The sequence below is a fragment of the Rattus rattus genome, chromosome 12 (assembly GCF_011064425.1).
Source record: "Rattus rattus isolate New Zealand chromosome 12, Rrattus_CSIRO_v1, whole genome shotgun sequence".
Taxonomy (NCBI): Eukaryota; Metazoa; Chordata; class Mammalia; order Rodentia; family Muridae; genus Rattus; species Rattus rattus.
In genome coordinates this window covers 37,141,359-37,168,404 of record NC_046165.1, presented here as the reverse complement: position 1 = coordinate 37,168,404, position 27,046 = coordinate 37,141,359, and the positions used below count along the sequence as shown (strand labels likewise).

Sequence of the window (27,046 nt, the reverse complement as noted above, 5' to 3'; positions counted from 1 at the left end):
TATCAAAGGACCGAGAACACATTCAGTGCTTCTAATGGCACCAATCCCATCAGGAGGGCTTCACCCCATGAGCTAAGTACCTTCCTGTTTACTAACCCCAGCACACCAGAAATAGAGTGTCCACACAGGCATTGGAGGCAGACATATTGTGGAGGAAGACATGAGCCTGCTACTTTGCCCAGCTGGCTTCAAAAACTGGACTCTCCTAATGCTTTTCTTTCACGTTGGCCTTGGTAGTTGAATAACTTGAGTATCAGGAATTTTGCTCCATTCTTTTGCCCTACGTCTTGTGTTTAGTAGCTGAAAACCTAGAATGTTTAAGTCACTATTTAGAAAAATTATCTGGGTCTGATTTTCATCTCACTAAAGGTAATTGCTAATTTGGTTGGCCTAATCTCTACCATTTTGTTTATTCAGCTCCTTTGTTGTATTTGTGGTGAAGTGTATTCTCTTTATCATCTCATGCTTTCTACCTTGCTTTTACGTGTCTTTTCTGGTCTCTCTTTTTAAGTGGTTGCTCCTTTAGCCTGTATGTCATGTTTTTAAGTTGTCAAGGTCTGTTTGAAGTAATGATACTTGATGAACATTGTAGGGTCTTTTCAGTATAATGTTTTGTTTTTATTTCTGTCCATTGTCCTATTGTTTAACAATATTTCTCATATCTAGTAGATATATAAGTCCTTTATAATGTTTTTATTTTGCCTGAAATATTCTAAAGTATTAAATAAATTTGTACGTAATGTATGATGTAATGGTAGTTAAAAAATTCTCCCCATATATATTTCTAAGTGAAAAGTTTTCTATCTCTGTATTTCCTTTCTCAAATGCTTTTAATTCTTCCCTTCATGTCTCTTCTCATCATGTAATTTGCTGAGCTGAATAATTTCTTTTATTATATGTACTGAGTCTGCTAGTAGTAAATGCTCATAGCTTTTACCTAGGAATCTCTCATTGACTTTATTTTCACACCAAAAGATTGTTTGGTTCTTGATTGTAGGTTCTCTACAGATTGTATGTTGACTCTTCGAAGTATTTTATTGATGTGATTTTACTTTCTTCTGGGATGAATTCTTTCTAAGGGGAAGTTTAAGAGATGCGTATTTCTTCTTCCTTTGTAATGCTCATTTGTGGTGTCAGCACAGTTAGCTTTGTTCCTTTTTGTTTTCTGCAGAGGTGTGACAGTGATGTGTTTTGCTCTAGGTTTTTGTTTTATTTGCTGTTGTCTATTCAGCTCCTTTAGTGTTAGCTAGAGTCAAATCACTACTGCTTTCAGATGCTTTCAGTTTGGAGCCTTAACTTTCCCCTCCAGCAGACCTGGGCTAAGCATGGGACATCACAGAGAGAGTGGCTTTTTCTTGAGAGCTCAGCTGCCAACTTTGAAAATGTGGGTGATACACTGACCTCTGAGCTTTCCTCCCTTGCTTGAGAATTCTGCTTTTTGTGCTTGGGCATCTCTTTCAATCCTGTCATGTGTTTCTTAGGTAAAGCTTGGAGTATCTAGGTGTGGAATTTTTGTGTGTATGTTAGGTCATACATATTTCCTTGTAGTCTTAGCTCTATGGTGTGTTCAAAATTCCATGATTTTTGCCCCATTTGTCGCTTGTTTCATAGAGAAAGATGACCTCTAGCTTCCTTGTAGACATCCTTATTTTTCCTCCTATTATTGCAGATTTTTACAATGAGCTTTCTTACAGTGGCAAAACATCATCTTTGAAAATTAGTAACTGGTAAGTCATCTGTGTTCTTGAAATTTACTTACATTCTACAGTTTTTTACATTTACGGTAGAATCTTGATGTGGCAGCTCTTACTTGAATAGTAAACCTAGCGTATTGCCCCAGAGCAAAAGTTTTTTTGAATGTCCTTCCTGTTCGTTGTGTCACAGAGCTGTTGAGAAGGGATCCATGTGGTCTTGCAGCCAGTCCTCTTCGGAAAGTTACTGTGCTCTAGCTAGCAAGCCATATAGAAATTAGTATTCTTCTTAGTTATCTGCAGTTATTAACGTTTTTATTTGTCATTTTGCATAGTATTTTTATATTTTAGGTTTTTTTCTTCATAATTTTTAGTCTATGGTGGTTACCTTATTGTTCAGACTTTGAACTTTAAAAATACCTAGAAAAGACAAATTCTTTTTCTGGGTGTTAGTTTTTTTCCAGAGACATAAATACAATGTAGGTATAAAGAATTTAATGTTTTATATTGGCATTAAATCAAAGTGTTCTAAATGTGAATATAGTAATTTATACAAAGTACAAATTAGTACTTATAAATAATGTTTCTATTTAAATTTTTTAAGTGGCAGAATATAGTATTTCATAAACTTTGTGCCTTGATCATAAAAATAAGAAGTTAGCTCTCATTTGGGCTTTGCAGCAAGTAATTAGAGATTACTAGCCATTCATCCATTTGGGAGAACATAAGAATATTAGGTGTAGGGTTGGGGATTTAGCTCAGTGGTAGAGCACTTGCCTAGGAAGCGCAAGGCCCTGGGTTCGGTCCCCAGCTCCGAAAAAAAGAACCAAAAAAAAAAAAAAAAAAAAGAATATTAGGTGTAGTTTTCCAGGGACAGGTGCTAGCATGTGTGTGTTTTAATATTTTTTAAATGATTAAAAAGACAAAGGGTATAGAGCTGCTTTATGTAAACTTTCTACCTGGTAAAATGCTAAATTCTGTTACTAAATATTTTCAGTTGATAGTTAAATTTATTAAGTAAAATATAGAAAAATACTTGTTTATTTAAAAAAAAAACAAGTAAGTGTTTTTCCTGTCTTTTCTAAGAAGTGATCCAGCTAAAATGACCTTAGGCAACTCTGGTTCCTTGTGTTTTATTATGAGGACTTTTGCACTACTGTATGATTTGTTTGCTTGCTTTTGGATGTGTGTGAATGTATTATAGTTGTAGGATTTAACATTCCCTTGCAGTTCCCTCCTGCCTCCTGCCGTATTTCCTTCTGACCCCTTCTTTATGAGGTGGCAAGAGGGGTGTGATGCCGAGTCTGGGCCAGAAGCTGTCGTGTACCCAAGGCACCGTAACATCATGTGATTCCCAGCCTCTTTCCTATTTAGTAGTCTTTGCTGGTTGTAGAATTTTTTGTGTGTGCTGAAAATCCAGATAGGAGCCCACATATCCCACCCCTCGTTCCCTTTATTGTACTGAGAACTTGCCTTTCACGGGGTTCTTGAAATACTACTAGTAATTCCTTTACGGGAGGTACTACTGCTCTCTTACTCGGCTGATTTCTTCTCTATAACTTATCTCTTCTCTCCATGGAGTTGTTATGTGAATGTAGAACTCTGGATTATTTAAGTTCTCATGTATACTTTACTTGGTAGAATCATATCTCCTACAGTTTGGTCAATGGCAGACTGTATAATTGTTGGTTTTCTTGTGAAAATCTAATAGAGATGGACAATTCCTTTTCACTTAGGATAGCAAGTCTATTGTAAAAGTCATAGTGCCTTGTATTACATGTGTCTGCTGTCATTAAACCTCCTGTGTTGCTAGATTGCGAGTTTGTGGTCCGTATAATTATATATAGAGCTAAATAGCTGGTAGTGGGTAATGGTGACTGGTCATGTTAGGGCATTCACTGTTGGTTATGGTGTGGTGTCCTCCTTACTGTCAGACAGTTACTGTGTTGCGAGTCCTCCCCTGGCTCATGGTTATCTGCTTGTCATTTACAGTGTCTTTTCATGGGCCTAATTTAATCTTTTGCTTTGTTCCTAATGCGCCCCAGGACTTTTTAATATAGAGATATGACACATGGATTGTACTAGAACAGAATTAAACATTCTGAATTCAGCCTCTATCTAGCAATGGGCTTCTCAGTGTCTCCTCCACCTCTGCGCACTCTGCATGCGTGGGTGCACGTATGCATGCACATAAACACGTATGATTTTATACATACACTAAATATAACTATATACTCTGTAACTTAGTTGTGTAGTAGGGTATAACCCAGGTCTGCACAACTGCATTTTATTATGTTTTTACAGTAACAACAAGTCCTAGTTGTTTGCAGCCCCAGAAACTGTTTATTCCTAATCCTGAGGAGTTAGGTTTTAATTTTGAAGTTATATTAGCTCACTGTTCCCACTTAAAGTGTAATATATTGAGGTAAAATTTACTAACGAAATGAACCTTTCTTAGAATAAAGATTTTAATGGTTCTGTGTTCCCCTTCCCTCCCATCCAGCCTCGTGAAATACATCTTTGTTTTCCACCACCAAACTCCCCCACTTCTAAGAATTTCTAGGGACTCATTTCCTTTTTTTCTTTTTTTCATTTTAAATTCATTTCATTTATCCATTTAATTTTTTACAGCTATACTTTGGTTTATCTGCCACTGCCATATTCCTTCTCCCCTCTCCTTTAACCTCCTCTTGCACATTTGCCCCCTGTATTATCTGTCTCAGTTAGGGTTTCTAACTCAGTGACAAAAACCATGACTAAAAAGCAACTTGGGGAGAATGGGTCATTTAGCTCCTGCTCCACATTGCTGTTCATCATTGAAGGGAGTCCAGGACAGGAACTCTAGCAGAGCAAGAACCTGGAGGCAGGACCTAAGAGAGTAGCCATGTAGGGGTGCTGCTTATTGACTCGCTTCACCTGGCTTTTTCAGCCTGCTTTCTTATAGAATCCAGGACCACCAGCCCAGGGATGGCATCGTGCAACATAAGCTGGATACTTCACTATTGATCACTAATTGAGAAAGTGCCCTACAGCTGGATCTCATGGAGGCCTTATGCCAACTGAAGCGCCTTCCTCTCTGATGACTTTAACGTGTGTCAGATTGACACCAGCCAGTACAATGGACCCCTTGTCAACTTGACACCTAAGTAAATCACAATTAAGCTGCAACCTTTCCTTTCTTCTTTATCCCCAAGAGCTCACATTAAGAACTTTTAAAAATTCCACAATCTTTACAAATTCAAACACATTAAAGTTTCAGGCCCTTTAAAATAGCTAATTTCTTTTAAAATCCAAAGACTTTTAAACTTTAAAGTCTCTCAATTGTGCACTCCAGTAAAATAAAAATTAAATTATTTATAGACTTACACCTACTAGTCAAGTTTATTGAACACTTGAAGCAATAAGGCATTTTACACTGAATAGAAAATAGCCCTAATAAATCTTAAGGGATGATCTTGGTTCTTAAAATTAATTGAATCCATACTTTCCCCACAGTTAAATTTATATGAATATATTAAATCCTATAGTCCACTGGTTTGTGATCATCTATTGCAGCAGTAATTTCCTACCAGTTCTGTGGGCCACATGTCTGAAATGAAGGTCTCCAGAGCTGCACTTCAGTCAGAGATGACAAGGGAGGGGGCGGGTGGCGTGTCCTCTCAGCTCCTGGCACTCGCTGTCTGTCATGGTGTGTGATTGGCTTCTTTGCTCTTTTGTGTCTCTTTCCTGTGTCTGAGGACCCTCTGTATCTCTGCCTTTCCCTTACGTAGAACTAGAGAACCCCTAGACAATCTGGGATGAATGGATGATTGCCTCTCTCCTCCTCCTTGTATCTTTTTGACAAAGGGTCTCATCACATGGTTAGGCTAACCTCCAGTCACAGAGATCCACGGTTCTGTAGTGTGGTTTAAAGATGTGCGTCACCAGGCCCTTCTGTTTTTGATGATTCTTGCTACTGTCGTTGAAACCTTTTTCCTTTTCAAGTAAATTGTCACATTTTCCAAAGACTAGAACATGGCTGTCTATTTTTGTGGGTCACTGTTCATTCCTTTTCAACAAAAAGATAAATGGAGATGGCCATTCTATTGAAACATTAATTTATTTGTAGCATTTTGACTTTAGAAATTTAGTCAACATGAACTTTTTATATCTAAGGTACATTTTGAAGAAATTAAATTTGAAAATATTTATGCATGTATTTCACATATTGTAGTATACTTAAGTGAGTTCCCTTTTTGGTTTTAATATTGTGCTTTTTACATAAGTCTTCTATGAGGAATTGCTGTTATTAGATAGATTATATGAATGCCCATAATAATTGGAGAAGCTTTTCAGTTCTAAAATGTTCAGTGATTAATATGAATCTAAATAAATTGTAAATGTAAACTGCAATGTCTAGTTTTCCTTTACTATAGAATTTTAAACATCATCTATTATCTATATCATGTCATAATTACTGCCATAATGATAGACTGAGCAGAATTGTCATCATGTTTTTTATATAAGGAAATTAGGGCAGAAATAATTTTGAACAGACTAAGTGGTTTTCTTGTTATTAGCTTGAGAGGCTGAAATAGGTTGGTTTTGAGTTCGAGGCCAACCTGGAGTACAGAGTGAGTTGGAAGTCAGATATGGGAGTAAGAAAACCAAAGTCAACCAAACAAAGAGACACAACCTGCATGCACCCTCCATTTATAAATAGTTGGAAGAGAGACGTACAGATGCCTTGGTATCCAGAGAACTGGAACTGGACTTTCAGCACCCACACAGTAGCTCAAAACTGTAATGCCAGTTCTAGGGGATGACACCTTCTGGCATTTCCTGCACACATGTTTTACATATGTGGAGGCAGACCCACCATACATATAGTGTAGAACATAGAACATAAGAACATTGAAAGAATTACACAGATACGCAATGATTTCCATCTAGTTGGCATTTCTTCAGTGTCAGTGGACTGCGTGTGAGAAGCATCTAGGCAACGCGTCGCTCAGACATGCACAGAGAAGTGTGTACACTTGAATTTTCAGTAGTAACCTTCGAAGAAATTCCCTTCACTATTTGCCATATTTTTCCTCATTAGAAATAATCCTTAGACGTCAGATTTTGAAAATATTTTCCAAAATAAACAGTGGTATTGGACTTGGAAGAGTATAGCCATGCTGTTCTGGTGCTACTTTACTGGGCCTTTATATCCACCACCCTTTCAACCCTTCTTCCCAATCCCTTGTCTTAGGTTTGTTTTTGTTTTTATTTTTTTGCTGTGAAGTGAAACCATGACCAAGGTAACTCTTATAAAAGAAAATATTTAATTGGGGCTGATTTACAGTTTCAGAGTCCATTATTATCATGACAGGAAGCACGGCAGTGTGTAGGCTAACATGGCGTTGGAGGAGTGGAGAGTTCTACATCTTGATCTGAAGGAAGCCAAAAGGAGACTGTTTCCGGAAGACAGCTAAGAGGAGGCTCTCTTCCGCACTGGGCAGATCTTGAGCATTAGGAGACCTCAAAACATGCCTACAGTGACACATTTCCTCCAACAAGACCACACCTCCTAATAGTGCCCTTCCCATGGACCAAGCATATTCACACCACAAGTTCCAACCCCCCAACACTAGGTATGAGAGAAAGGAGGTAAGAGAGGAGATGTGGTATAGACATCTTTAGATTACTTTCTGCTGATTGGGGTGTCAAGTTCCTTGGGGTAAGTCCAGTCTCTGTTGTCAGGATATCCAGTTTCTTCTTCTCTCTTTCCTCATGATCACTTGACAAACCACAATGGAGCAACAGCCTCATCCAAGTGCCCAGGCCCATCTCAGGGCCCTGGCATTTATACCCTTTCAAAAGTTCCCAGAATTCCAAATGTCACACACGAAACTATCTGCAGCTGGCAAAGCCACGCCCCTGCTAGAGCACGAGGCACATCATAGTCAGCTGCTGTGAAGCAGCCTCCTGTCCCTCACCTGGGGTTAAAACAAACACATACTCACACAGCTGGTTTTTTTAAGAAACCACAATTCTCAATACAAAAGAGAATTAGTATTTGATTAGCCTGTTTTTGTCCAGCTATGTACTGAGTATTTCATGTTTCATTTATATTAGAACAACTTTATGGATCAGTATTTCTAGTATTTCTGCCTGTTGAGGAGAGAAATCGAGGCATGAAAAGATGAGACTGACTAAGATCTGCTGGTTAAGTGTGGAGTGCAGCTAGCTCTGTTTCACTAAAGTGCAGGTAGATGATTGTCATGCTCCTTACAAAAGCACGAATGGACCTGAGGTGTGATCCCCTCTTGCTTAATCCCAGGTGGGCTTGCTCTCCTGAGGCCTGTGGCAGGAAGACAGCAGGCACTTTATGGGTAGTAAGTGCCAGCTGAGCTTTGGACTTGATGTGTGGTTTTCAAGCCATATCACATTTGTGTCAAGAAAGGAGACAGAAATATCCAACCATTTCTTATATTAAAACGTGGCTTATTGAAAATAACTATACTCTGTTTCTAAATTAAAGTATGAAAATCTTGAATTAGGTCATGAAATATAACCTTGATAAAAGAAGTAATACCCAGACCTTCATTTTACACTTGGTATTTTATGAAAGTTTACTAAATGAATAACATTGTTAGGTTACCTTGACTACTGTGGTTTTTGTAATATACCAAATATGAAATTTTATAGGAATTCTTTTCAAATTATTATTTGCTCAGCTGTTCTAATAAACCTTCCAGGGTTAGTGTCCTTATGGGTTGGTTTGGTATGGAAAGTGTTTTAATATTTTAAATAGGGAAACAATTTTATGATCTATTGTTTCCTACCTTTTAAAGTTAGTCTTCAAATATCATATATTTGTTTTGGCTTCAGAGAGAAACAGTTATTGAAACAATATTGAAAGCATCTTTGTAAGCATCTACTACAAATCAAAAAAAGAATTAGGTGCTCACTGTACAAATTGAGCACCAGAGTTAAGCTTCCCCAAACAGACATAAAGGTAGTGCAGCTGTGACTGCCTGTAACCCTAGCATTCAGCAGACAGACAATGCTAGCACATAGCAGCTGACTGTAGATAGCTCCATAGCCAAGGAGAAGGTGAGCTCCAGGGTCAGTGCATGTCAACCTTGGACCCTCACACGCACTTATGCAGCACGCACACACACACACACACACTCACTCACTCTCTCTCTCTCTTTTTATTCATAAATTTCTGCATTTCCAAAGAGTAAATGTAGAAACAAAGTAGACAAATGTATCTTTTCATTTTTTTTTTTTTTTTTTTGGGCTTTATCAGTTGTAACTTTGAATATCTACTAACGGAGTTTCTTCTAAATTTGAATGATTTTTATATCAAACCAATTCAGAAATTCTAATAGTCCGTTTTATAATCTCTTTATTTCCAGGCAACAACAACAGCGTCAACAATGAAATGTCCTAGCTTGCTTTAGTACGTTTACTTGAGACCTTGCTTTGCAATAGCAAAGCAGTTATTTTACTTGTGAAACAAGGTTGCCATCTAGTGGTGTTTTCAGGTAGTGCAGCCTTCATAATTAGGCTATGTTAATGTCAGCTCTTCAAAGAAAATCCTTAACAAAAACAACGTTTGGTTTTTAATTTCCAAATTTTAAATGCTTTTAAATGTTAACTTAGATATAGCTTTATAAAATATTTCCACTGAAACTTTTAAATTGCCTCTCCTCTGGCAAGTACTTAAAGTTGACCAGCAGGTTGTTAATTATTAAGTGTTTATATTGTTTTGCATTTCCTGAAATAGCTTTTTAGGATAAAGTAAGTAAGGTTTTGCATATTTGCCCTTATTTCTGCTACAGATTAATTTTATGAAGTATTTGCCTTTTGTGTACTATGGCTTTTATAATTATTTCTTTGACTTTCTTTTTCTTTAGGTCTCTGTTTTTATAATTAACTAAAAAGTTGATGTAAAAGACATTAATGTTTAATGTACTGTGTATGCAAATGCAAGAAAATTATTATCACAGATTAATATAGCAGCAAAAATACCTTCCATTTGTACATAAATCATAAAAAGTAAACACTGAGAAAAACAATTCTTGAGATAGTTGAATGAAATAAATGTTGTATTGGGTGAACTTAACTAAATTAAGACAAACACCAAGGGCTTATACTCAGAGGGACTTTAAACACACACACACACACACACACACACACACACACACACACACACACACACACACGCACACGTAAAAGTATTTCCAGCTTGATTTCTGTCCTGCAATCGAAGTGTATTAGGTCTCTAGCAGCAGCTCTAACCTAGGTATGATGGGCATCTGAAAGCAACAGCTGAGGCGGAGCCTCCCTTGCTCTGAGACTTTCATTTTATAACCAACGCTTCCTTTGGGAAGAAAAATGCTCATCCACGCAGGGGACCTGTGCTCATCCTTTCGCTGTTGTTAACTTTTCTCGTTTCCATTAACATGCATTTCATTCATTTACACACACTCATCTCTCCCTCTCCTTCTCTTCAGTCTCTCATCTCTCTTCTGCCTGTCTCTCATCTCCCCACCTACACTTGAACCTTGAACCCTCAGAATTCTCATCTGCTTTTGTCGTGTGTTCTACTTTTCTCAGCCATGTTAAGTTCTTGCACCCTTTCTCCTTTCATGGACCTTTGTCCTTTTCTGGTCTCTATGGCTGGGCAGTCTAAATTTAGCACACAGATTGAAAATCTTGAAGATCCATGTATAAGACATTGCAAGTGTTGCTTTGGGTTACCTCACTTAGTATAATAATTCCTGTTGCATCCATTTTCCTTGTCATTTCACTTTCTTTAGAGAGAATGAACTTCCATTTTGTGTAGGTACCACAGTTCCATGGTGTCCTCATCAGGTGGTTCTAGTGTGGCTTGTTCTTTCCTGTGTACTCATGGATGGATTTGCAGAAGGATTCCTTCAAGTGTGTCTTGATCACTGCTATTGCTGTGAAGAGACGCAATGACCATGGCAACTCTCATGAAGGAAAGCATCTAATTGCAGCTTGCGTCAGAGGATTCAGAGGTTTAGTCTATTATCGTCATGACCGGGAGCCTGACTTTACACAGGCAGACACTGCGGGAGAAGTAGGTGAGAGTTCTACATCCTGATCTGCATTCAGCAGGAAGAGACAGTGATGGTGGGTCTGCCTTGTGCTTTTGAAGCCCCCAGTGACACACTTGCTCCAATAAGGCCACACCTCCTAATCCTTCTCAAGTAGTGCTACTCCCTGGTGACTATGCATTCAAATATGTGAATCTGTGGAGGTCATTCTTAATTCAGATCACCACAAACTCTCTTCTGTAGAGCTTGCTAAGTGGTCATAAAAACCCTTTAGTCAATTTTTATCATGGAAAGTATTTTCTCTTCAATTATGTCACAAAATTTTGCTTGACACAGTAGGGAATCCTTCCGTGCCCTCTGGCTTTAAAAGTTTTGTTTCAATAACGTGTTATTTTTTGGGCCTGCCTTTTTATATGTGACTTAAGTGTTTTCTTGCTACTTTCAGTATTTTGTTCTGTTTTTATCTGTATATTGTTTGAATTTTTAATATGATTTAAGCAAGGCACAGTAAACTAGACTGCTCCATGGTAGAAAGAAAGGTTTATTGGAGACCAGATACACTCAAACTAATAGAAGAAAAACTAGGGAAGCATTTGGAACACATGGGCACTGGAAAAAATTTCCTGAACAAAACACCAATGGCTTATGCTCTAAGATCAAGAATCGACAAATGGGATCTCATAAAACTGCAAAGCTTCTGTAAGGCAAAGGACACTGTGGTTAGGACAAAACGGCAACCAACAGATTGGGAAAAGATCTTTACCAATTCTACAACAGATAGAGGCCTTATATCCAAAATATACAAAGAACTCAAAAAGTTAGACCGAGAGGGGAGACAAATAACCCTATTAAAAAATGGGGTTCAGAGCTAAACAAAGAATTCACAGCTGAGGAATGCCGAATGGCTGAGAAACACCAAAGAAATGTTCAACATCTTTAGTCATCAGGAAATGCAAATCAAAACAACCCTGAGATTTCACCACACCAGTGAGAATGGCTAAGATCAAAAACTCAGGTGACAGCAAATGCTGGCGAGGATGTGGAGAAAGAGGAACACTCCTCCATTGTTGGTGGGATTGCAGACTGGTACAACCATTCTGGAAATCAGTCTGGAGGTTCCTCAGAAAATTGGACATTGAACTGCCTGAGGATCCAGCTATACCTCTCCTGGGCATATACCCAAAAGATGCCCCAACATATAAAAAAAAGACACGTGCTCCACTATGTTCATCGTAGCCTTATTTATATAGCCAGAAGCTGGAAAGAACCCAGATGCCCTTCAACAGAGGAATGGATACAGAAAATGTGGTACATCTACACAATGGAATATTACTCAGCTATAAAAACAACTAATTTTATGAAATTAGAGGCAAATGGTTGAACTGGAAACTATCATCCTGAGTGAGCTAACCCAATCACAGAAAGACATACATGGTATGCACTCATTGATAAGTGGCTATTAGCCCAAATGCCTGAATTACCCTAGATGCCTAGAACAAGTGAAACTCAAGACGGATGATCAAAATGTGAATGCTTCACTCCTTCTTTAAAAGGGGAACAAGAATACCCTTGGCAGGGATGAGAGAGGCAAAGATTAAAACAGAGACTGAAGGGACACCCATTCAGAGCCTGCCCCACATGTGGCCCATATATATACAGCCACCCAATTAGACAAGTTGGATGAAGCAAAGAAGTGCAGAAATGTAGATCGCTCCTGAGAGACACAGCCAGAATACAGCAAATACAGAGGCGAATGTCAGCAGCAAACCACTGGACTGAGAATAGGACCCCCGTTGAAGGAATCAGAGAAAGAACTAGAAGAGCTTGAAGGGGCTCGAGACCCCATATGTACAACAATGCCAAGCAACCAGAGCTTCCAGGGACTAAGCCACTACCTAAAGACTATACATGGACTGACCCTGGACTCTGACCTCATAGGTAGCAATGAATATCCTAGTAAGAGCACCAGTGGAAGAGGAAGCCCTGGGTCCCTAAGACTGAACCCCAGTGAACTAGACAATTGGGGGGAGGTCGGGCAATAGGGGAGGGGGGGAGGAACACCCATAAGGAAGGGGAGGGGAAGGGATGTTTGCCGGAAACCGGGAAAGGAATAACACTTAAAATGTATATAAGAAATATTCAAGTTAATAAAAAAAAAAAAAAAAAAAAAAAAAAAAAAAAAGAAAACCAAATTTGTAAAAAAAAAAAAAAAGAGTTCTAGTATGGAATATACTGAGGTTTTACTTAGTTAGATTAGGATTGGCACAAAGATGAGGTTGGGATAAGTGTTAGTTTTACTTTAGAAAGGAAAAAAATAACTGAGGACGGCAAAGTATTCAGGAGGGGAAGGCTGAGGGACTGTTAGGCCCCACCAACTCTAGAGGTTGTTCCAGCCTGGGAGGCTTAGAGCTAGCAATTAAAATGTAGGAGGGAAGAAAGAGAGAAGGAGATTTTAGGAATAAGAGAGGAAGTACAAGTGATGTGGTTGAGAGATACAATAAAAAATGCCTTTTAGTAGAGTCCATGGAGGAACATACACAGAATCATAAAACCTAACAGCAATATGCAGACAAAAACATAACTATCATGAGGCATATATGCACGAATGGGATTAAATGATAGAAAATTAGAAATAAAAGGAATACTATAGAGGAAATTGCTGGTACAGCTGTTCTGTGTGAGTTGCAAGGCTGTGTTCTCAAATTCCCTTGCCTCCAGCAGGCTCCTTTCGGTACTGTGGAATGGTAAGTGGAAGCCCTTCTCTTCTGCAGTCTCAATGTATTAAGTGCTTCTAGTAGATTATCAGTGAGTTTTACATTTCGTATCTCTGCTGTGCCCACAGTAGCTTGGATATTGGATTTTAGTTATCTTCATGTTCCAGCAGGAATTTACATATTAAATTTCCAATTTGATATCTACATATCGTATAGGAGCTAGTGACTCAATGTGGCAGCAAATAAGCAATATAGTCAGAGACACGTCCCTGCCAACCCCCCCCCAAAAAAAAAAAACAAACAAACAAACCCACAAAATAGCAATAAGAATCCCAGGAAGACCATTAATTCAGAGACAAGGCTATTGCTTCATTGTCACATGGCTCCTGTGTCTTGGTTTACAGAGCCCCTGTTAATTCAGAGAATGGTTTCACTCTTTTTTCTCATTGACATTTTAAAGCCTACTTGCTGTCAGTATGTACTGATAGACTCCGTTCTGTTGTTTTAGAAGTTCAAGGTTCAGTACACAATTAAGTGGGCATTGATTATCTCAATGAGTGGAGATATACATGTATATATACATACACACACATATATATCTATTCAATATTAGGTATATATGTGCATGTATCTGTTGAATATATATATTATACATTATATTATATATAATATTGAATTTGTGAACTCTTTTGACAAAACAAGAGCATAAATGCTTGACACCTTCAGCCTGACAGCCGCTCGTAACGACATTATTTGCAGGTGTGACTGTGTTCTTTGCATAAAAGATACCTTCTACTTTCACCTGAAAAGGTTAGCTGTGACTGTTAACTATTAGTGAAATAGCCACAGTGTCACGTGACATCTCAAAACAGCTCAGGAGTGAGCAGGAGCAGCTCTGTGGATAACCTAAATAAGCTCTTCTACATAGCTCACAGTGGATGTGCCTGTGTGAGCTGAACCTATTTTGTTTGGCTTAACAAAAACATGAAGGCTGAAAATGAGATCAGACAGTACCTGCCTCTCCTGTCCTCATGCACACAGCGGAAGTGTGCTCGTTTAGGCTGGCCAGTGGATCTATGGATTGTACCAGCTTCAGAGAGTGGATCAGGGCAAGCTGGCTTTGTTTTGATGATCCTGGTTATAATGGATGTTCCTGAGACCCACGATCAGGATGTAGCAAGTGAGGTTGAAACACCAGCCTGTCTTTTATCCTAGTGTTCTGTGGGTTCAGATGACTGCAGGGTTTGGGCACGTCTGTTTCTAGTGACCCTTAGGTTCTGCCACTCTGTAATTCTCCATCTAATTGCCAGTTTACTGCTAATTTTAAATGCTCATTTTTGAAGTTAAATAAAATGCGTGGGATTGGCAACTAAGTGACACTAATAATTTTATTATTTTTTGTGTGGGCACTCTTGTACCATGGTACAAGCATGGTGGTCGGAGGACAACTTGTGGGAGTTGACTCTCTTCTTATACCACATGGGTGACAGGGATCAAACTAGAGTTATTTTTACAGGACTACTGTAAGTGCATTGTCCAACAGCCTTCTTGCTAACTCAGGAGTCATTTGAAAACAATGCATTCTTTTTTTTTTCTTTTTGAGATTAAAGTATAATGACATAGTTTCCCCTTCTCTCCTTTCTCTAAACCTTCCCATACACCTCTCCTTGCTCTTTTGCAAATAAATGGTCTCTATTTTTATTAATTATTGTTGCATACATATATGTTTGTGCATATATATTCTTAAATACATAAGTACAAACTGCTCAGTCTGTATAATGTTACTTGAACTTGATTATTTTAACTGACTAGTTGGTATTGGATGACCAATCACTGTGCTCTTCCCTGGGGAAACAATTCTAAGGAAACTTTTGTTCATTTTTTTAAACCATTTTGAAAATTTTGTAAGCTGATTAAACTTATATAATGTAGCATTTCTACTGAAATTAAGACAGAACATCACAGACAGACTTGGAATTCAGTGGCTTTTCTCACAAATCATATAAATAGTTTTATTTTGATATAATATCCCATTAAGGGTATAGAGAATATGTATGTATATATACTATTCTTATTAGAATAGTATACAGATTAGGATGTTCCACTCTTAATATTTAATAGAAAATAAAACTGGATATTATAAAATTTTGCTTAATATTAAGTTTAGATAATATTAAGCTGTTTATTTTATTTTAACAGGTATCTTTCAGATGAAGGCATTGAAGCTTGTACAAGCTCTCCTGGGAAAGTCAATATAAATGACATCATCCTGATTGCTCTCAATGTAGGTTAAGTTTATTGACTTTAATTAGACTTTTTAAATTTAAAGCTATAGCAATGAAAAATACATCATAAACTATGTTTTATGATAAGTAAACAAGAGGAAATCTTTAATTTTTGTCCCTTTTAAGTTATAGAGATGTTTGTTGAATTTAGTGACCTAATATTAACTAGTTGTAAATATCATATACAATGCATAGAGAAGGAAAAAGTTCACTATAAAGTCCATATTTTTAGTAGTTTCATAATAGTAAGAACTGACAGTTCTTTAAAATAGTTTTCCATTTGACTTGCATTAAATTAGCTATAGCCTTAATTTATCTTAAAACATTTATTTTATCTTATGTGTATGAGTGATTTGCTTGCCTGTATAAAGTGTATCTGGTGTTCTGGGAAGTCGGACGAGGTTGCTGCCCTCACGTGCTTGTGAGCCACCGCTCTCCCTCTGTAACTCCTGTCTAGATGTTTTCTTTTCTTTTTTTTTTTTTTTGGAAGCTGGGGACCGAACCTAGGGCCTTGCGCTTGCTAGGCAAGTGCTCTACCACTGAGCTAAATCCCCAACCCCTTAGATGTTTTCTTTATGCTGAGATTTTTGTGTTGAAAAGGACAAGTCTTATTTTTTTCATTTGTAAACAAGTAGGAAAATAAAAATCTTAAGAAATAGCATTAAAATCTTAATGTGGTCTAGGTTCAAATATTTGAGTTATTCAGAAAAAATTAAGTGCAGTCTTAATTTGTTGAGCGCTATTAGTGTTTTGTAAGTATAAAACACAGTCTGTTATGTCTCTTGAGATCCATATTCCATAGAATGACCTTCCATGTGATCGTAGGTTTTCCTTTTGAAGACAGCCCCTCCCATAGTCCTGAAAAGCCCACTTTGTGTGTGGACTTCATAGACTTCTCACAGTCAGGATGCTACTGTAACCCTTATAAGCTGTCTCTATGCTTTACCTTTTGTGTGTGATGGTTTGCTGAATTACACATATTTCTGCTTTTTTTGTAGCGGTTTCTTGACCGTTTTCTCTTGCTGTGCTTCCATAAAGAGGGACATGTCCGTGCTCTACAGGTGCTGCTGCTGTGCTAGCGCGGCCGCTCCAGAGCCGTCCCTTTCGTTCCCTTGCTTTGCTATGCTAGCAGTGTCAGAGCTGTGGAGTGATCGATTTTCATGGCTCTGGATGCTAAGATTATATGGGATTTAGTTATTAAAACATGTACTGGTTTCTGTAGTCCAAAGCTATCATTTGATATTTGGATTATGGCATTAGTTTTCAGTAAGACCATAATGATGTAATTTGTTGGGGATTTTAATGGAAGAGTGACTGTGGTAGAAGAGTAACAGTGATATGTGATGCTTCTGTTTGTTTACTGGAACAATGTACAGATGTCACCAAATGATTTGAAAATAGTGACTATGTATTTTATAACTAGTTCACGATGTTTGCTTAGGTTTTGTTCCACAAACATAACGTAATCTCTTTTGATCATAAGCCTGAATTTAGGTTTACCTTTCTATAATTCTATTTTAATAATAAAATATTTATTTTAGACAGATTTGAGAACAATTGGCAAGAAGTTCCTCCCCAGTGACATCAGCGGTGGAAAGGTAGAAAAGGTAAAGAGGAGGCTGACTGTCGCTGTGCCGGCAGCCATTACAAGTTGGAATGTGCACTAAGTTACCTGACAGACAGGCTGGACGGTCTCAGACTTAGGATGCTGTTTCGCTTCACATGTTGAACGTTATTAAAAGTAAAATTCTGGTGAATTTTAAATGTTAAAAACTTCATTCAGAAATTATGGATATGGTGTATTAGTTTGGCATGTAACTCTTGTCACATTATTGAAGTGCCCAGCAAGTCCTCCTTTCTGTTTGTGTTGTAGCTTCCTTTGTAAACTTACCGTTTACTCAGTACATGGACATGGAAGCATACGGTTGTGATGGCACTAGTTTGGCAAAGGTGCATGTTTGGGTCTACTGTCATTGTGTGCTTTGCACAGGTGTTCCTGTGAGTTTCTCAGTGGCTTCATTTTTAAATGCAGGAATACCCTTTAAAAATAACCAGTTAGGGATGGAATTTCCTGTATATTTCTGTTTAGTTATTTTTTAATTTGAAAGGAAATATAATATTTTAGTGAAGAATTTAAACTGTGCTGTTGGTCTTGTATTGAACTGTTAGTCTTGTTTCTTGGCTGTGTTATAGTCTAGCGTCTTCTTTACATTCCCTAGGGGAATAGGGAGCAGGTCGTTACTTTCCTCTCAATAATTCTTTGTACTTCTGTCACTGCCCCAATTTTTTCCCCATTTATCTTGGATCTTTTACTTATTGTTAATTTCAAGTATTGTTTTCTGAGTTTTAGTGTGTTTTTACAAAGTCCTTCAATTTGTTCCTACTTTTTTGTTACAGAGGTAGTTGTTCTCAGATGTAGTTTTACCCCCGCTGAGTTTCCAGTCCCTAGCATTAAGAAGGAATCTGATAATTTGCATGTTGGTCCTCTTTAGGTGATGTTGGCCGTGGGTGGGGACATCCTTAGGAAAGATCCCACATTATAACTGCAGATTGGTGGCAGTCGTGCATAGCTCTGGTGGACAGTAATCACACGAGAGTTCATGCACATCTCTATACTATTGGGTTAAGACAATGAGCGCTTTCTGTAGTAGTGTTTTACTGTTCGTTCACCTATTGTCTCTGTGTCCTTAAGACTCAGAGCTCACCTTGCTGCTGCCTTGAGCTCACCAGCAGATGGAGACTTTCGTTGTCTTGGTCACTTTCTGAGCACAGTTTTGCTTTGGAAGTTGTGGGCAGTATTTTTTAAAGGTTTCCTTTGTAGGCAGTTCATAACAATAAACAAAACTTTGTAATGTGGAATCTTCTGTGATAAATATTATCACTTAAAACATACTTAAATGTGATGCTAATTTATACATAGAATGAATAGATTAAAGACTCCCTTTTTGTATGAAATAGGAATTTCTAGGTGTTTCTTTTTCTGTTCTTTCTCATTGATTATATTTTCCCTTTTACTAACAGCTGCTGAGACAAGATACAATTCCTTTCACAGCAGGAATGAAAAGGTTTTGAAAACAGGTTTAATAGAAAATTTAAAAGCTGATACATAGATTGTACTCATTTTGTTCACCATTAGTTAGAACTAACTCTACACACTGTATTTAATACAGCTGTATTTAGGCTAAAACATTTAAGAGATATACTTTTAGTATGAGTTGAAGATTAATGCCACTCACTATATTTTATTTGTGCCTTTATTACAAAGATTTACTGCCTAGCATTTCATCATGTTAATAGTACCTGATTGTTATAAAGATATAATCTACCACTAAATTACATATGTGACACATGTTCTAGTTTAAAATAAGCTTTATCTTAGTTTGTAAATAAGCTATAGGGCTATATTAGTAAGTATGGTATTTTAATTACAAATCTGCCATTTACTTTGCTGTGTAAATTATTATGTAAAGTATACCTAAATATGATGTTAATTTATATATAGAATGAATAGAAATTGTCAGAGCATTCTTTTTATGTTGTTATTGATTATATTTTTCTTTCACTAGCAGCTTCTGACATGAAGTGTAGTTGCAGGATTTTAGTAAGAATTAATATTCTCTAGTTCCCCTTTTATATTAGGAAAGGAAGAAAGGTTGGTAAAGGAGATGAGAAGCCAAAGGAGAGTGAGAGGGAAACACAGCAAGCTAGAGTGCATGGCCAGCTCTCAAACACAGCAAATGTGGAAAGCAACTTTCCAATATTTCAACCATAATTAAAAAGACAGTTTACAATATATGGCTTAAGAGGCAGGGAAGCCATGAGGCAGATTAGGTGTGAGGGTATGATGGGACCAGTAACAGACCAGGAAACCATGAGGACAGCCATTGGCCTTATCCAAACCCCATTTCTCTAATTATCAAGTTTAGTGATTCTTCTTAAGTTACTTAATCTTTCTAGAGGTTAATATTTATATTATGAAAGCACTATTCCTTTATGCCATTGAAATATTAAATGATATTGAACTTAAAATGTTCAATGTAGTGTACTGCACATGGTGACTTTGTCATGTCATGAGCCATTCAGGGTTGTATGTTTTTATCTGAAATCGCCAAGATTGGCGTTAAAAAAAAAAAATAAATTCGGCAGAACCGGTTCCGTACTCTGTGCTTCTCTCCCTGGCTCTTTGACCCAGGTAGTGCTCTCTCGCTTGTTCCGGCTCCGTTGGGCCTTAGGATCTAGTGTTAATTTATCTCAGCGGCTCCACGCCGCCCCAAATACTCTCTGACCTGGGCAGTCCGAGCCACTCCAGCGCGGCACCTTGCCATGCTGGTCTCTAGACTTAGTTTGGCACCCATGGGGCCAAATGGAACTAACCATAATTTAGCTTTCTGGTTAGTATCTCTCCTGGTGACTCTCTGCTAGTGGTGAACTCTACCGTACCAGCTACCTGGTAAAATTAGGGCTCTAGATGTCCAGCATGGGCTGGCCTATTGCAGCTCCCTGTCATGGACTCCGCTCACACTCCTAACAACTCAGTAAAATCAAGACTTAACAAACTGCAAACCAACAATCAGATTTGTTTGTTAAGTTTTCAATCCACAATACATCTACATGATAAACTCACAATCAATTGATAAGGATGTAAACCGCCCACCTAGATAAGATAAATTTGCCTACAGAAATCCATCCCAACTTCCTTGGCAATTCAAGACCACCCGGATCTGGGTCATCCCTCTGTCTCCATCTTGATTCTCCTAGCTCCCTGTCTCTTGCTGCTCCCTCTCCTTCTAAAACCTCTGCTCCCTGCCCCCTTCCTTTTCATGCAATGACAGACCTCGTTTGATCTTCTCTGCCTTCACCTGCATGATGACAGGAACCCTCCCCTCTGCTTGGTTGCTTGTTACTAAGCTCTCCGAAAGAATTCAGTGAGAAGCAAGCACATGGCCTCCTCTTTGTTGCCTAGGACTTAGTCCTGAGTGTCTTTGAGCCGACTGACCTTTGTGATAGGATCAAAGATGGCCTGAAGCCCTGTCCTGAACCATTCTACTGAATTCCCGGTTTGTCTGTGATGCTTCCATTTCAGAGAGAGGCAGACATTTGAGGATTGGGGAAATTCCCCACGTAGTTAGAAGCCAGGAGGAGAGGTGGCCATCACCCTTGTAGGAACTTCCTTCATTTGTTATCTGTGACTTGGTTTGAACAAAGCCTCCCCTAAGTGTGTCCCCCAGAGCCTGCCTTCAGAGGCTCAGTCACTGAGCGTGAGGCTCTTCACGGTGCTGGGAGCCTCTCTGGACAGATCAGTAATTCTCTGCGGAGGAGGTGGGCGGAGGCTGCATTTCAGGTCCTGGAAGGCTGGCGTCTGTTGTTCCTGTTAGGACTAGTGAGACTAACATAACGCCATTTCCATGATTTGGTGATTCAGATAGGAAGAGGATTGGAGAGCTGGTGGATTTGTGGTCAGGTTTGTAGTCTACTGTGAATTTAATCTCATTTCAAGACGTCTTTCTTGGCCTTCAGAAAGATACTGCCATTTGGATTTTGCAGCTCTTAGTCATTGCTAATATTACTGATAATTTTGGGAGAATATAGAATTGCAAAAAGTGAAGTTACTTTTTTAGTAATTAGTATGTTATTTTTCCCTGAGGGCCTTTCCCCTCTCATTCTATCTGTGGCATTATTTTGAAATATTTATGTACTCTGGATAGTGTTTGACCATGATTTTGTATATTTCAAGCAGAGACTTGAAAAGTGGTGAGAAGGTAGACAGGCTTTCCTCCAGTTTTCCAGTCCAGGCCGCATGGTTCATAGAGTTTCCCCACTCAAGCCCTGAATGTTGGAGACTGTGTGTGTGTGTGTGTGTGTGTGTGTGTGTGTGTGTGTGTGTGTGTGTGTGTGTGGGTGTGGTGTGGTGTGTGTGTGTGTGTGATATATGTGTGTGTGTGTGTGGTGTGTGGTGTGTGTGGTGTGTGTGGTGTGTGTGTGTGGTGTGTGTGTGTGGTGTGTGTGTGTGTGTGTGTGGGGTGTGTGTGTGGGTGTGTGTGTGTGTGTGTGTGTGGTGTGTGTGTGTGGTGTGTGTGTGTGGGTGTGTGTGTGGGGTGTGTGTGTGTGTGTGGTGTGTGTGTGTGATGTGTGTGGTGTGTGTGTGTGTAGTGTGTGTGATGTATGTGTGTGTGGTGTGTATGGTGTATGTGGTGTGTGGGATGTGTGTGTGTGGGGGGTGTGGGGGGTGTGGGGTGTGGTGTGTGTGTGTGTGTGTGTGTGGGGTGGGTGGGTGTGGGGGGGGGGGGGTGGGTGGGGGTGTGTGGGGGTGTGGTGTGTGGTGTGTGTGTGTGTGTGTGTGTGTGGTGTGTGTGTGTGATGTGTGGTGTGTGAGTAGGCATATGAGTGATGGGTGTGTTAATGTGTAGTGTATGTGTGAAAGAGTGTGTGTGTGCGTGCACGCTGGGTGTGTGTGTTAGTGTGAGAGAGTGTGTGTGTTGTGTGTGTTGTGTTGGTGTGGTGTGTGTGTGGTGTGTGTGTTGTGTTGTGTGTGTGTGTGTGTTGTGTTGTGTTTGGTGTGTTGTGTATGTGAGAGAGTCCCAGAGAGGTGAGAGGAGAGGCCCAGAGAGGTAGGTAGGCAGGCAGGCAGGCAGGAACGCAGAATATGTTATATCTCACACAACCTCTTTTCTGGTTTTTTAAGGGCAGAGTTTCTGTTTCTTAGCTATTCTGAAGTGTTGGGACAGCTAGCTGGTAGTGTAGAAGCTGGAGGGAGGCCATGGAAATAGTCAGAATGGAAATGCAGTGTGGACATTTAATGTTTTTCTGTTTAATTGTAAATTTTTGTTATTTTCATAGATGTTTAAAACAAAGTAGGCTTGGTAATTGTAAGATAGCTTAGTTGAAAGTTCTGTGTTCAGTCCATTTACAGGAGGACTTTTGCACTGTTGTGGAAGAAGCCTGACGGGAAATGTGTCAGATTGTTATGTGACAGTATCCTGGAGAGAGGGGTACAAACGTCTCTTCATTACAAATAGGGAACCAACAAGCAACTAAGTAAAATGTCCAGCTAGATGAACCAAGAAGTTTATTGTGGTTCCTACAGAAGTAGCTGAGAGGGTTGCCTACAGGAGCAAGTGTTGGCTCAAAGGCAGTGGCATCATGGAAATGTCCACCCCATGGTTGCTCAGCAGGTTGGAGAATCTTCTCCACGCACTTGGACTCATCATTCAGAGAAGTGAGGACTCAGAGCAGCCATCTCCCCTCCCCGTCCAAGGGAGGGCCTCATTAATCTTAGTGTCAGCTCTGCAAGGCTTGATGGTTTACCTGGAGTGTCCTGAGCTGTCCTCCAGGATGCAGGGTTTCAACCCGAAATGAATTGATGCACAGCAGTCATGCTCCAGAGTTATGCTTTTAACTTGTAATCCTCGTGCTGACAGTAGCATATGACTTCTTCAAATGTGAAGCTGATTTAATGCTTCATTTTGGAAGCTGAAGTCACTGTCTCAGAGCTCCAGCAATACCGGCGCGAGCCACAAGATGTCTGTCTTGGCTTAAAATTCAGAAGGAACCAACCTAGTTCTGAAGTTTAGAGGGTGGATATTTTTAAGGAAAAAAAAAAGCAGGTAAAAGGTTCAGGTTTAGTCGAAAGCTGTTTTCTTTCTACTTTGTTAATGTAGTCTGGTAAATAATAGCTTATTAGTGTTCCATTTAGTAAGTGATTAAAATTAGGCATGTTCTTGTATTTTTTTAGAAAAATGAATTAAAATTAGGAATTTGTGTTTTATTTACTAGGGTTTAGTAATGCAATTTCCTATTATTTTGGTCTGAATCTTTTTAAGTGTAGGCAGATAAATTCTGAAAACTAAAATAACACTAACAACAACGAAACTTTAAAAAGTAAGTTCTGCAGCTGGAGCGGGGTCTGTCCCCAGAGCTGCTGTCTGTTGAGGAGATATGCTCTTCTGCTACCTGGGCTGCCTTGTCTGGCCGCAGTGGGAGAGGAGCTGCCTCACAAAGACTGGAAGTGCTAGGGTTGGGGGAAACCCAGGGCCTCACCTGCTCAAAGAAGAGAGGAGGCATGGGGGAAGGATGTGGGAGGGGTTGACTGGGCAGGGAGCAGCGAGCAGGGTGTAAGACTTAATAAGTTAAAAAAAATGAAAATAAAAGTAAGTTCTGTCAGAAGCAGTAAAAGTCAAGAGTGGGGATTGCGGCCTCTGAGTGGGGCCTCCACATGCTCCCATCCTGGGTCACTTGCTGTAACTACTCAACATAATGGAAGGCCATTTGTTTATAACTGTTGCTTTTGTTCAGGAATCCCAAATTTGGGGAATTATTCAAGATGTTTTTTGTTTGTTTGTTTGTTTTATATTTTTGAGACAGGGTTTCTCTGTGTACCCTTGACTGTCTTTGAACTCACCCTATACATCAGACTGGCCTTGAACTCACAGAAATCCACCTGCCTTTACCTCCCCAATACTGGGATTAAAGGTATGCACCATCATGCCTAGCTTCAAGGTAGTATTTTGAAGGCTTTTACCATTTCTAAAGGATAAACATTTTAGCCATATGGTAAATATACTACTACATTATAATCTATACCTTTTCTTTGTATTATTACATTAACATCATTGTTCTCTTCACTTAAATGGTCTTTCTGTATGTTTGTATATTCTGTATGGTCACTTTATGTTTGGTCTCTCTATCACTTGAAAATTGTAGACAGTTTTGCTCTCTTCCCCTCTCCATCTTTGGAATGTCCAGTCGTAACTTGTTTAGAGCTTCTTTTCTGCACAATCTCCATTTGTTGTCTTTTTGAGGCTTTGTTCGAGGATCTCCTGGTCTTTATTATTGGTATAGTCTGGAAACCCATCAAAGCAGAAACTACCACTGTGAATTCAGAGTTGTGGCTGCAGTGCCCAGATGTCTTCAGCTGTAGGCAGACTGCCACTTCGTCTGTAGTTTCCAATCGAGTGCAGCGTCTCTTCTACTCTTCTGACCTCTTAGCTCCAGCTAGGCTTTAAAAAATGATATTCTTACTGCTCTGTGTGCCATGTCTGCTTTTAGTGTTAGCTGTAGAAGGTGCAGTAGAAAACCAATGTGCTTTGGGGAGACTGCTCCATGTTTGCATTCTGTTTCTGTGCCACAGTCGCTGATGACCTCTGGCAAAGTATTTCTTTCCCTGGGCTGTCAGGTCTCTTTACATGGAGATAGAGAACAATCCTAATGGACTATGTACTTCCGCAGGTGAATTCAATAGTGTCTGTAAAGCACCTGCCTGGGCTCTTGGTATATTTTTGAATGTTAATTAAATTATAGTATAGCATTGGAAAATAATTTTTGTTTATTTTATTCTTCCTGTTGTTTGAGAGAGGTTTGCCACACATCCGAGAACAGCTTGAAACTTGCTGTTCAGCAGAGGGTGTCCTCATCTTTGTGATCCTCTGAGCCTTAGCCTCCAGGTGCTAGGGTTCCCGGTGTGCTCTCTGCTCAGGAGTAGTTATCTTATTATTAGTTTCATATGTGTGGGTGCTTTGCCTGCATGTATGTCTGTGCACCCCATGTGTACCTGGTGCCTGTGGAGGGCAGAAGAGAGTAGTAGAGCATCTGGAATGGAGGTTTCAGACAGATGGCTGTTAGCCACTATGTGGGTGCTAGGAATTAAACTCCCTGGAAAGAATAGTCAGTGCTCTTAACTACTGAGGCATTTCTCTTAGCCTGTAGAAATATTTTTATTCAAGCAGGTAAAAAATGATTCCATTTATTCATTTATGTACTTAATAGAGGTGTGTGTGTCTGTGTGTGTGTCTGTGTGTCTGTGTAATCTGTGCATTTGTGTGTGTGTTGGTCAGAGGACAGCTTTTAGGAGTTGGTTCTCCCCTTTTACCACGTGGGCCTTAGGACTTGAACTCAGATCTTCATGCTTCCTGGCATGTGCCTTTCTTGCCTAGCCACCTCATTGGCCCTCCAGCAGTTTCGAGTGTACATTTGTACACAGTGAAAGAGATGAAGAGCTCCATAACAGGAGGGCTATCTGAGCTCAGTTACAGATGCAGCCTCCCTCTCCAGCCTGCGGCTTTCAGCTATGGAGTAATGGGCAGCTCTCCATAGTGGGGGCGTATTTGACATCTTAGAGTACATTGTATGTGGGCTAGAACGATGGTTCAACATTTAATGCTTCTTGCTGCTTTCGCACAGGACTTGAGTATGGTTCCCAGCACCCATGTTGACAACCACCAGTAACTCCAGCTTCCTGATCTGATACCCTCTTTTGGCCTCTATGAGCACCTGTATGCAGATGCGTGTAGACAAATACATGTACACGTAAAAATCAATCCTTGGGAAAAAACCCTTACAATACACATACTCTATATGCACATCTTCCTGCAGTAAGGTTTTAAAATATATATGTAAAAATAGTATATGTATTTAGTAGATACATGTAAAACAATATACATATCATTTAATATTTTTATTTTAAGATAGACCATGTTGTTTTTACAATTACAGGAAATGGGGCCTAATCAAACTTTTTGACTGATAATTATGCATGGAAGAGACATGTGGTTGATGTTTGTAATCACTAGAACTAAAGATATGTAGGGGAGGAAGCAGACAGATGTACTAACTCTTTCCTGGTGTAGAGCTGCAGCACGCCATTGTCTCAGCTTTGCTTAGTGCAGAAGAACCATGTAGTGGCAGGCGGAGAGCAGCAGATTGCGTCTCTGCTGTAGCACTTGCTGCAGAAGTAGGCTGTGTCCAGAGCTGTGAGGCAGTGAGCACAAAGCCCAGAACACGGTGCTGTGAGCAGACCAGTGTGCTCTGATGCTCATGGTGCTGGCTGCTGCACGTCTCCTCTTGGTGTCGGCTGGAGCTGTATCTAGATGGTTATATTGGCAAGGGAAATTGCCAAACAGTTTTAAGGGTGACTTTTCCATTATTGTCCCTCTTAGAAGTGATTTTATTAACACTTATGGCAACAAACTTGCTCTGTGGTATGGCTTTGAGTGTATTTGTTGTGTGTAGGTTGTAGATTTAGCTTTTCAATTATGAAATTTCACTGACCAGAATATTAATTTTAAAACATAAATTATTTAAAATATTGATATATGTACATTTAGGGATCGATGAGATTTAATATTAAAGTAGGTTCCCTGAAGCATCTTCTGAGATAAACACTGGAATATCTGAATGGTTCTGCTCAGGTGTTCTGTCCCCACCCCTTTCTACACTAAGAAACAATTGCATTGTTCATTGACTTTAAGTACATTTTGGTTGCATAGGCAGTTACAGTAAATATGTATCAATTCCTTTGGCTA

General features: G+C 39.3%; 1 protein-coding gene across 1 annotated transcript in view; it reads left to right on the top strand.

Annotated features, from left to right (window-relative positions):
• The window catches only part of Tdrd3 (tudor domain containing 3), a 120,720-nt gene that overhangs the window by 22,739 nt on the left and 70,935 nt on the right, over nt 1–27,046 (top strand). Inside the window, exons 2-3 of the mRNA XM_032918264.1 lie at nt 15,664–15,748; nt 17,291–17,356. Coding sequence (XP_032774155.1) covers nt 15,664–15,748; nt 17,291–17,356 — 151 coding nt within the window. The remainder of the gene's footprint in view (nt 1–15,663; nt 15,749–17,290; nt 17,357–27,046) is intronic.